This window comes from Dioscorea cayenensis, chromosome 9 (assembly GCF_009730915.1).
Source record: "Dioscorea cayenensis subsp. rotundata cultivar TDr96_F1 chromosome 9, TDr96_F1_v2_PseudoChromosome.rev07_lg8_w22 25.fasta, whole genome shotgun sequence".
Classification (NCBI taxonomy): Eukaryota; Viridiplantae; Streptophyta; class Magnoliopsida; order Dioscoreales; family Dioscoreaceae; genus Dioscorea; species Dioscorea cayenensis.
Genome location: NC_052479.1, coordinates 9,301,027 through 9,313,008, shown reverse-complemented (window position 1 = coordinate 9,313,008; position 11,982 = coordinate 9,301,027). Strand labels below are relative to the sequence as shown.

General features: G+C 41.5%; 1 protein-coding gene across 1 annotated transcript; it reads left to right on the top strand.

The window, feature by feature from the left end:
- Nucleotides 1-2,478: 2,478 nt before the first annotated feature.
- LOC120268456 lies at nt 2,479-3,225 on the top strand. The gene has a single exon (XM_039275859.1). The coding sequence runs from the start codon at nt 2,479-2,481 to the stop codon at nt 3,223-3,225; it is 747 nt and encodes a 248-aa protein (XP_039131793.1).
- The last annotated feature ends 8,757 nt before the right edge of the window (nt 3,226-11,982 follow it).

The window sequence follows — 11,982 nt, the reverse complement described above, 5'->3', positions numbered from 1 at the left end:
AGAGACAACACACTTTATGGAACAACCTTGATAGGTTACCACGGTCTTTCAAATTTTCCAAGAAAGTGTAACTCTTTTCCTATGCAACACCACTGGTGCAATCGGTTAACCACACCTGTTGTGATGCTTGCAGTGAAACACTTATAAATACGCCGTGACCATCGGGTATTTATACCCCTCCAATTCTAGGGTTAAGTATTAGCTTGTATTCTTACCCTAACTTGAGAAAACCACCTTTCCCATTGCAATCGTAGGAGGATTTGGGCGCAAGAGATTCCATATCCAATACTCGTACCGGATTAGGGGTCAATTGCCGTGACCATCGGGTTGACCTAATCTAGGGTTTTCTGGGTCCAACTAGCCATTTGCATGTTAGTTCTGGCATCTTGCACACTTTAGTAGCCCCTGAGAGGATCCTCATCCGCGACCGCTTTCTTCCCTTGATTATCCCCCGTATCTTGCCTTCATTGTTAGCATTTTATTTGCATTTTACTTGTTTATTTGTTTTATCACTATCACATTCAAACTTGGAGGTTAAACCACATAGCGAAGAGGAAGTAAGAGTAGCTTCTCGGGCCCTTGGGAATACGACCCCCTCGTGCTCGCACGAGGGGTATTACTTTGCGATCCCGTTCACTTGCGGGGAAGCGATCAAGTTTTTGGCATCGTTGCCGGGGACCCCACGAGGAATACTCGGAAAACTTTAAGCGTGTTGATTTGACCATTGTTTTGTTTTTGTTTATAATTTGTGTATATATTTCATCATTCCTCCATTTTCCTTCTATTTTTTTTTCTTCTTCTTCAATATCTAAGTCTTGACTCTAATTATCTTGCAAGGTACCCATCTTATGACACAAGCGAGTCAAGTGAATTTAGTTGAGCCAAACGACAAGATTGAACGAGCCTTGCATCAACGATTGAGAGAAGTGGCCGAAAGTTCAAGACAACAAGAGATCCAGGTTGAATCTAGAGAGCCTTCGCTATGGCGAGCAAAGGAGAACTTTATCCGATTTTTGAGAAGCCACAATTTACTGAGGAAGAATTTAGTGTGCAAGCACCCTACTATTCCGACCAATAATTTTGAGATCAAGGCAAGAACGATAAGAATGGTTCAAAAACTCAGATCAGCTTTGATGGGTTAGGCGATGAGGACCCACATGCTCATCTTTCTCGCTTCCTTCAAATTTGCTCAACCTTCAAGATCAACTCAGATCCGATAATGCCATTAGGTTGAGATTATTTCCATTCGATCCCGAGAGGAGCGGCATACGGATGGATCACTTCTTTAGCTCCTGGTTCCATCACCACATGGAAAGACATGGTGGAGAAGTTCCTTGCTAGATATTTCTCACCAAGCAAGGCAATGAGATCGAGATAGGGAGATTTCATCCTTCAGGCAAGGGAACACCGAGACATTGTTTGAGGCACATGAACGGTTTAAGGATCTTCTACGCATGTGTCCTCATCATGGATTCCCTGCATGGATGAGAGTGCAGATGCTTTATAATGGGCTGAATTATGCTACAAGGCAGCTCATCGATGCAGCAGCTGGTGGTTCTTTGAGCAACAAACTCCCTGAAGAAGCTGATATATTAATCGAGAACATGGTTAGCAACGAATGTCATTGGAGCACCAGACAAAAGGCAACAAGGGCAGCAGGGCTGTACGAGGTGAATGAAACCATTGCTTTGCCTGCAAAAGTGGATGCTTTGACCAAAAGTGGATGCTTTGACCAAGAGTGTCATGGATAACAATGCATTGGCTGCAAAGGTTGAAGCTTTGACACAGAGATTTGATCAGTTCATATTGGATTCTGGCTCAAGTCCTAAGGCAGTGATGTCATGTGAAAAATGTGGTGCTGAGCATACAACAATCCAGTGCCCCGTTCTTGTTGCTTCCCCTACACCGACTGAGTCAGTAGAGTACGTCAGTGGAGGACCAAGGGGTCTGGGAAATGCTTTTCACAACACTTACAACCCGGGGTGGAAGAAACATCCAAATTTCTCTTGGAACCAAGGTCAGTCACAACAAAGACCACCACCACCTCAAGGTCTTCAGTTTCATCCCCAACAACCACAAGACAGGAAATATACCACTGAAGATGTGTTGGCAAAGTTCATGATTAATACTCGAGGCAAGATTTTCAGAATATTAACAATCGCTAACACAGCATAGGGGAGCAGTTCGAGTGAGATAAGCACTCGTGTTGAGAAAATCTTCAAGCGTGCAGTGCAATCTCTTGAGAACCGGGTGGGATAGCTTGCTAGAGCACAATCGAGCGACCCTCGGGTAGCTTACCAAGCAACACTGAAAGCAACCCGAGGGGAGCATTTGAAGGTCATCACACTAAGAAGTGGGAAAGCAGCTTGGAGGCAAGGGCCAAGGAGAGCCCTAGGTGCCTCTAATGATGGGGTAGCCGTTCGGGAAGACCCTAGTTCAGGGTGAGAATGTGAGTGAAAAAGAGTGAGAAGAAGCCTGATGAAGATGTTCCTAAGTCTCCGATCCGGGGAGGGGCCTGAGTATAAGCCTGTAGTGTCATACCCCTCTAGACTCAAGCAAGATAAGGAAGAAGCCCAATTCAAAAAGTTCCTTCGCATTTTCAAGCAACTTCACATTAACATCCCCTTGGTCGAGGCTCTTTCACAGATGCCCAAGTATGCTAAATTCTTGAAGGATCTCCTCACCAACAAGAGGAAGCTAGAAGACTTGGAGACTGTGACTCTGTCGGGGAATTGTTCTGCTGTGATCCAGAAGATGCTTCCTAAGAAACTCACCGATCCCGGCAGCTTCATCATCCCCTGTGTGATTGGGGAAGGAATGAAAGAAAATGCTTTAGCCGATTCTGGGGCCAGCATAAATGTGATGCCATATAATTTGTTCTTGAAGTTAGGGTTAGAAGATTTGAGGCCCACACGGATGACCCTGCAGCTTGCAGATCGCTCAGTGAGAAGACCTCGAGGAGTGGTTGAGGATGTTCTAGTTCGAGTTGACAAACTTATCATTCCAGTGCACTTTGTGATTTTAGATGTGGACGATGATGTTGACGTCCCTTTGATTCTCGGTCGCCCATTCCTTAACACTTCTGGTGCTTTGATTGATGTCAAGGGAGGCAAGATGACCTTGAGAGTTGGAGATGAACAAGTTGTCTTCACCTTCCCCGAAGCAATGAAAAACACACTTGATCATGATGATACTTTTATACTTTCATCGATAATACTAATTTAATCATCTCTGATTGTGTGCAGGAGGTTTTTGGCTCTAAATCCCTTGGGACGAGTACTTGGAGGGGTTCGAGATCAATGAGGTTGAGGCCAAGGTCCCTCTCCTCCACCAACTCACAAAGTAGCCCAAATGGAGGCTAGCCCACCACCTCATGGACAGAAAAGAAAACTGTGAAGAAAGTGTGGAGAAAAAGCGAATGAAAGATTGAAAAGAAGTGTGTTTGTCTCCACAATGCCACCCAAGGAGGTAGACCGCTTATACTTCGAGAGCCAAGGCAAGTTCCAAATTTTTTCTTGTCTCTCAATGAACTTTCCGGGTAACAACACTTTGCCAAAGAATGGAGGTAACTCTCCACCATATGTCCCACCATGATCATGAGGTAAAACACGTCAAGCTAACGACGTTAAACAAGCGTCTTCTTGGGAGGCAACCCATGCTTTTTGAACTCTTTTACCTTCTCTTTTTCATATTATTTGAGTGGTTGTGGTTTGTGTTCTTTAGTTTTTTTGTGCATGTTTGGTAGCCTTGTTCATCGCTCTTTCTTATGTTTTTTTCATCCATGTCGTTGAGAATGCCTTGAGTGATTTGATGTTTAGACTCCATGAAATTAAATTCTTGAGTGTTTATGTGCTTAATTTGGCTTTTTTTTCATTGTTTTTTAGGTTTGGAGGAGGCTAAGTTGATGAAAATCTGGAAATCACCCGTTTTATGACCGTGAGAGAAGCCGTGAGGCATCCGAGAGTTTTCACGGGTGCCCTTGCGCGCAAGGACACACGTGAGGCATCCAGAGAGCTCTCACGGGTGCCCTTGCGCCCGCAAAGGCACCCGTGAGCCATCCCGAGAGCCCTTGAGGGTTGTCCCTTGCGGCCGCAAGGGCACCCCAGAGGACACCCCGAGTGAGGGTTTAAATTAGCCCCTCACTCATCTTCTTTCTTCTCACTCACACACTCATCTTCTTTCTCTCATAACTTTCTCATTTCTCCACCAAATCCACTCATTTTTTTTGCTCTAGATCACTCTCCTCCTCCTCTAATCTTATTTTGTGAAGTAAATTTAAGGTTTAAACACTCTCTTGGCCATTTTAAGCTTTTGAATCACCCCATTTACTCTAGGGTTAAGGTATGTCTTTCATCTCTCAACCCTTGAGCTTTTGATGTTCTTTTTGGGCTGATTCTATGGGGTTTTTGCTCTCTTTGGATGGTGGAACATGTGTGGAATGAAACTTTGTGATTGTAAATTTATTGTGCTCCATTTACAAACAAGGTTCTTGCAAAATATTTTCGGGTTTACTGTAGCACTGGCATTTTTCACTAGTTTTCATTCCATTGAGCTTGTATTTGTTTAAAACTTGGTTAATTGTTCTTCCCTTGGTCTTGTAGGTATGAGGGTGAAGAAAGTGGCCTACAAGAAGGCTAGGAGGAACCCTTCTCCCCCTCCCAACGAACCAAAGTTTAAGAATGAAGAGCACACTCTATTATTGAGCTTGGCCATTGTTCAAGTCACGGCACACTCCCGACCCTCATCAAACTGTTTTTCCCTAAGTCCGGACCCGAGTGTCAATCTCTTCATCACATGACTAGGGAAGTTTCTTACTCCATTTTCTTGTATTTATTGCCTATCTTTCCCACCTTGTTTTGTTGATTTAGTTACATTGGGGACAATGTACAACTTTCGGTGTGGGGATGGAGTATTTTTACAATTGCATGCTTGAATCACCAATGATAGCTATGATTTCATTGTTAAGGACTTCCTAGCTTGGTAGAATGATAGTTGTGAGTTGTACTCTATCTGTGCTTGAATATAGATCTGTTTCATCTTTTGTGCACCTTTATTTATGTTCATGAGCACTTTCACTTTGTACACTCCAACCAACCCATCATTATGATTTTGGCATTAATTTGTTAAATTCTATCTTCAATGCACTTTTAAGCGCTTTTGAGTTCCTTTATTGTTTTCTCTACCTTAAAGTGAACTATTGTAGCAAGTTTTATACTTGGGGACATGAGATACAGTATGTGCATGTGAAAAGAAAAGAAAAAAAAAGAAAAAAATGAGAAAAATGAAAAATGAGTCTATGACAGTATTCCTCTGCTAGTATAGCATGAATGCGTCTATGTAGACTGTATTCGAGTACGTTGGGTGGCTCTTGTTCCTAATCAGCATGTGCATCCTTCAGAAAGATTGTAAAAATTTTTGTGCGACTACGTTAGTCGGACTCGAGAGTGTGTACGTTGTATATTTGTGTGAAAGAAATAAAGTATCTCTCTTGTTCCCTCGATGCTTTGCTATGTAGCCACTTGAAAGTTAGAGTTTTTACCTAGGAACCAGAGGATTCTTAATTGAGTATTGAGGATGTCTTTAGCGTCTTAATGTCATTTTTCATTTTGTGTGGGGTGAATGGGCATCCTGGGGTAATCCAGGGTGTGGAGGTCAAGGGGGAGTTAGCACACACACTCACAGGAGCACTCTAGATGAGACAGAACTATTATCACTTCACTATTCATTGAACAACTCACTTCTTGATTTCTATCCATTCTTGCTTGTGGAGTCCTTTACACTTGAGCTTGAGGTCGTGCATTTAGCCATTTATCTTCTTGCCCTTGTTCTTCATGTTTGTTTTCTTGGGGACAAACAAATGCTAAGGTGTGGGGATGCTTGATAAACGTCTAAATGTATGTATTTTGCACGTACCGATGCGCATGTTTATTGTATTTTATTGAGAACTTGATGCTTTTTTTATGGTTTAATCATTTTATTTCATGTTTTAGGCACAAAAGAAGCCTAGGTGAGCTCAATGACGGAATGTAAGAAGAAATCGACATCAAAAATGTCATTTTTGGACCCCCGGAACTGTACATGCACTGTAGCAGCCCGAAACATGAAAATTTCAGAAAAAGTCTAAGTCTGGATTTCCTTATAGGCAGTATTATGACCATCCTTGCGGGCAGTATTGTGAGGGTGAGACCACCCGCAGGGAAGCGCGAGTTTATCCCTTTATAAGCATTGTTAGGGGCCTTTAAGGCTTCTTTTGAAGGGGGAGGCCTTCTTCTTGGAGCTCACCACCACCACACCAAATCGGAGCTAGAAGCAAGGTTTTGAGGGCATTTCCACGGAGGATTCGACGAGGAGAGCGCGATTTTTGGCGAGATCTACTCCTAGGGCTTGCGTAGAGGAGGTTGAAGACAAGGGAAGCCACCTCTTGTGTGGCGTCTTTGGAAGCTTCTCCGACCTTCATTCTTTGAGGGAGTGTTTCTTATGTTTTGTTTGGTTGTTTGCATGGATTTCTTATTGTATTTGATGACTATGAACAACTAAACCCCAAGGTCACCGGATGTAGGTGAACCTTGGGGGTGAACTTGTGCTTGTATGGATGCTTGGTTCTTTCTATTGTATTTTGGCTTGTTTGTGATCCTTGCTTGGTGTAATTGAATGCTTTGGTATGCATGAGAAATCGAGTGTATCAATTCTTAGGTAATGCTAGGTTGCATGACCATTTCCCTAGTGTTAGACTCACCAAGCTTGGAAGGGAAACACGTATAAATCACGTCGTGACCATCGGGTATTTATACCCTCCAATTCTAGGGTTAATTATTAGCTTGTATTCTAACCCTAACTTGAGAAAACCACCTTTCCCATTGCAATCGTGAGGAGGATTTGGGCGGAAGAGATTCCGTGATCCAATACTGCGTACCGGATTAGGGGTCAATTGCCGTGACCATCGGGTTGACCCTAATCTAGGGTTTTCTCGGTCCAACTAGCCATTTGCATGTTAGTTCTGGCATCCAACACAATTTAGTAGCCCCCGAGAGGATCCTCATCGCGACCGCTTTCTTCCCTTGATTATCCCCGTATCTTGTCTTCATTGTTAGCATTTTTATTTGCATTTTACTTGTTTATTTGTTTTTATCACTATCACATTCAAACTTGGAGGTTAAACAACATAGCGAAGAGGAAGTAAGAGTAGCTTCTCAGGCCCTTGGGAATACGACCCCCTCGTGCTTGCACGAGGGGTATTATTTTGCGATCCCGTACACTTGCGGGGAAGCGATCAATCTTGTTTGCATGAACAACTAAACCCCAAGGTCACTAGATGTTGATGAACCTTGCGGTGAACTTGTGTAGTTGAATGTTTTGATTTATTCTCATTGCAATTGGTGTGTTTGAGATTCAAGCTTGGTGTATTTTGATGCATTGGTATACATGAGAACTCTGTATGTCAATTTCTAGGTTGTACTTGGTGGTGTGAGTAACGCCCTTGCATTAGACACACTTAGCTTGGAAGAGATTCTTGTACAAATACACCATGACCATCGGGTATTCTGTACCCCTCCAAACATTAGGGTTGGACCTAGTTTGAGTATTGGCCCTAATTAGAGATTTCCCCACTTTTAATGCAATTATAAGAGGATTTTGTTAGAAGAAATTCCGTATCAATACTTGTATTGGATTAGGGGTCAACTGCCATGACTATTAGGTTGATCTATCATAGGAATCTCTTGGTCCAAACCACTAGTTGCATGGTAGTCTTTGCATCCTTCTAACTTTAGTAACCCTGGGAAATCCACATCTGTGACCAGTTTCAACCCCTTGGTTTTCACCTTCTTTGTCTTGACTGTAGATTCCATCTTTAGTTTTTTTTCATTCCCTTTGGTAGATAGAGCACTCACTCAAATCTATAGGCTAAACAACACGTTAAAAGGAAGTAAGGGTAGCTCCTTGGGCCCTGGGAATATGACCCTCTCGTGCTTGCGCGAGAGGTATTACTTGACGACCTTATGCACTTAAGGGTGTTCACAATTGATCAAGTTTTTAGCACCTTTGAAGGGAACCCACGAGGAATACTCGGAAAACATAGAGCTTGTTGATTTAGCTATTTATTTGCATTTTGTTTTTTTTTTTGTTTTCACTATATATGATTATTTTCCTTATCTTGTTCATTGTTGTATTCTACCACTGCATTTTATTTCTGTAAATACTTCTTTTCTCCTCTTTATAGTTATGTCTTTAACAAATGATTGGACTAATTGTTATTATTTATAGGATCCATACACTTATTTTCTAAGTGAATCATCAACAGGAATTGAATTGACAAGGATGTGTAGCGTACTTTTCAATAAAGAATGGTGGAAGACACAGTATTGCAATATATAGGGCTTCTTCAAATAGTTTATGAATGAGATGGGATGTCCCTAGTGATGGAGCCTTATCTACCCATTCTCTTCCATGTATCCACCAGTGAGGAATTAAAGAGCAAGTTGGATGATTCCTCAGTGGTAATACAGTTGAATAAGGAAAATACTGATCAAATAAGGCCTAACAGTTGTGATGAAATAAATCATAACCAAGGGAGCGATTCAGATTCATCAAAGTTTGAGGTTAATTCTATGGGGGACAGTTCGGATAGTGGTAGTTCATCAAAGGAGGAAAATAGAGAGTTTGATGAATTTGATCCAAAAAAAAAATGGGAGACTGAAGTCGTCAATTACCGGCTATTCAATTTGTGCTAAAATGCCCTCCAACTGGTCCTGAATGACAATGTCTAAGAATATCCCATCCTTTGGATCATGTTACACATCTCCTAATGATCTGACTTGCACAGATTCTAAACAAGAATGGGTCTTCCCACAAGTAGTCTTTAAGGTCCACGAAGAATTTCTTCTTTTGTTTTTACGTGTACCATTTTGGAAGGGGTGCTGATAAGTGCTTGAGTAGATATATTTCTCTATACGTTTCACACTCATTAAGCATCATTTTTACCATGGTTTATGTCTCATAAAGTGTATTGGGAGTCTTGAAAGAAGAAAAGGAAGCAAAGATAAGATATGGAGGTAATTTTGTGAGTTTTTATGCAACATATGGATCAAGACACAAGAGGAGCTCATGTACACATGTGTGTATGCCAACTTCCAAGATAATTAAAGCCAAATTGTGAGTTAGAGTGGCACAAAGGCTGCCACACTCCTATGTCCCTACTTGTGTGAAGAATTCAAGAATCTTCCCAATGATGGTTAGATGGCGAGAAGCCTCATAACCTATCACATGGACATGTGCTGTCCATGTGGCCTCTATGGAAGAGAGTTGTAGCAGTACTATAGCAAAACATTATTCATGCGACCGTGTGAAATTCCACAAGGTTGCGTGGGTGCATTTCCAGCCCATATGGTTCGGTGGAGGCACGTGACAGACGCGGTTTTTTATTATAATAAACCCTTTTGCCCTATTCTTTGGAGATTTTTTGCTAATGATTGAAAGGCAAAACGGCTAGGGTTTCGAGAGGAGGTCTTTGGCGATTTTTGGGGGGGGAGGGCCGTTATTCACCAACTTTCATAGATATCTTCTTCGTCATAGCATCAAGAGAGCCTTCGGTGACCTAGCTTCAGAAATGGATCCTTCAAGACGTTGAGCGACCCATCAAGGCCATCATCATGAATTCACATGGTTTTTATTAATTCTCATTGCAGTATTATTTGCTTTGTAATTTGCCCCATGGAGGGCTAAATCCTAGTAGTAATTGAGTTTTAATCTTGTTTTCACATTGCTTGCATGTCGTATCAATCCTTGTGGTTGATTTGTATTGCATTATTTGTTACCTTGGTGGGAGAGAGGTCTCTATTAGTGCTAGAGCTTCAAGATTGAAGAGGGTTGAGTGGGTGAGTCATGAGATAGTGGAGTGTCCCTTTTCCTCTCTGATTAGTACATCCTATCTCCATATTCCGTAGGTTTTATGCAAACCATATTTGGTGTGAGGCGTGAGATTGAGAGATTTCTCTACTGGGACCTTGTAGGGTGTTAGGGATCTTTCACCTATAAGTAGGGTTAGGTCTATCATTAGGAATCGGTTGTATTCATAGAAATCCCTAGAGTCTATTGTGGTCATATGTGGTGTGAGGTGTGAGAATGAGTGATTTCTCCACCGGAACCTCATAGGGGACTAGTATCGGTGGCTTGGAGGCAGGGATCAATTATTCCTGGGTACCTAATCCTTATTGATTGAGACTTCCATTATTTTTACTCTTCCTTTCTTGCTTGCGATATTCATATTCTTGCAATTGAGTTCATTTCACCAAAATCTTGATTTTGACTGGATAAATGAGAAGTAGTTACTACTAATACTTATGTTCCCTGTGGATTCGATACCCGACTCATTGGGTACTTTGTTACTTGACACCCATGCACTTGCCGTACACATACGCAAGACGTGTGTTAGGTCAACAAACCAAGGTGGGTCTTCATCTCTTACCATATTAAATCTGTGCAAGTGTTCTTCAGGGAATGCGTCATTATTGTCTCATCCCTCAGCTATTTCTTTTTAGGATCTTCTAGCCTGGAAAGATGGTCTGCAGCTAAATTCTTCGCTCCTCGCTTATCCATCATCTCCACATTGAATTCCTGTAAGAGTAAAATCCACCTAATTAGGAGTGGTTTAGCATTAGTATTACTCATGAGATACCTGTGCATGGAGTGATCTGTGTAGACCATAACTTTTGATAGCACTAGATATGGCCAGAACTTGCCAAAGGCGAAGACTACTACAATAATTCCTTTTCAATGGTCGTGTAATTTTCTTGTGCATCTTTCAAGGTCTTGCTCGGATAATAGATGAGATGAAAATGCTTATCCTTCTGCTGACCCAATACCGCCCCAACCACAAAATCACTAGCATCACACATCAACTCAAATGGCAAATCCCAATCCGTGGTAATCATGATCGGAGCATGTACCAGTTTATCTTTTAATGTTTTGAATGCTCACTTGTAATCCTGGTTGAAGTCGAAAGGCACATACATCTCTAATAATTTAATTAATGGTCTAGAAATCTGTGAGAAGTCTTTGATAAACCTTCTGTAAAAGCCCGCATGTCCGAGAAAACTATGAATTGCATTGGCTGACATAGGGGGTGGAAGCTTCTCAATTGTAGCAATCTTAGCCTTGTCCACATCGATCCCTTTTCTTGAAATACTATGTCCCAACACGATGCCTTCTGAGACTATGTAGTGGCATTTTTCCCAACTAATTGCAAGGTTCGTCTCCTCACATCTTACTAATACTCATTCTATATTTTGAGACAAATATTGAAGGAGACACTAAATACAAAACAATCATCCATAAATACCTCCATTGTATTCTCTACCATATCCTCAAATATTGCCAGGATGTATCTCTAAAATGTCATATGGGCATTGCATAATCCAAAAAGTATCTAACTGTACGTGAAAGTTCCATTGGGTTTTGTAAACGTGGTCTTCTCTTGATCTGGAGCAATGGGTATATAAAAGTACCCTAAAAATCCATCCAAAACATAATAGTGCAGTTACCTTGCTAACCTTTCCAGCATCTGATCTATAAACAGTGATAAGAAGTGGTCTTTTCTGGTGGTGTCATTCAGCTTCCTATAATCAATACATACTCACCATCTTATAATTGTTCTAGTTGGTATAAGCTCATTACTCTTGTTTGAAATCACGGTCATCCCTCCTTTCTTTGGTACTACTTGCACTTCGCTCACCCATGCGCTATCTGAATTCGAGTAGATGATACCTGCATCTAATAGTTTCATTACCTCAGCTTTCACCACTTGCTTCATATTTGGATTCAGTCGTTGTTGAGGAAAAGCGGAGGGTTTATGCTCATCTTTCATCAAAATCTTGTGGGTGTAATAAGTGTCTAAATGTATTTATTTTCTTACATATATATTTTATACACTTAGCATGTATTGTATTAGAATTGATGCCCATTTTGTGCTTAATCGCGTATTATTTG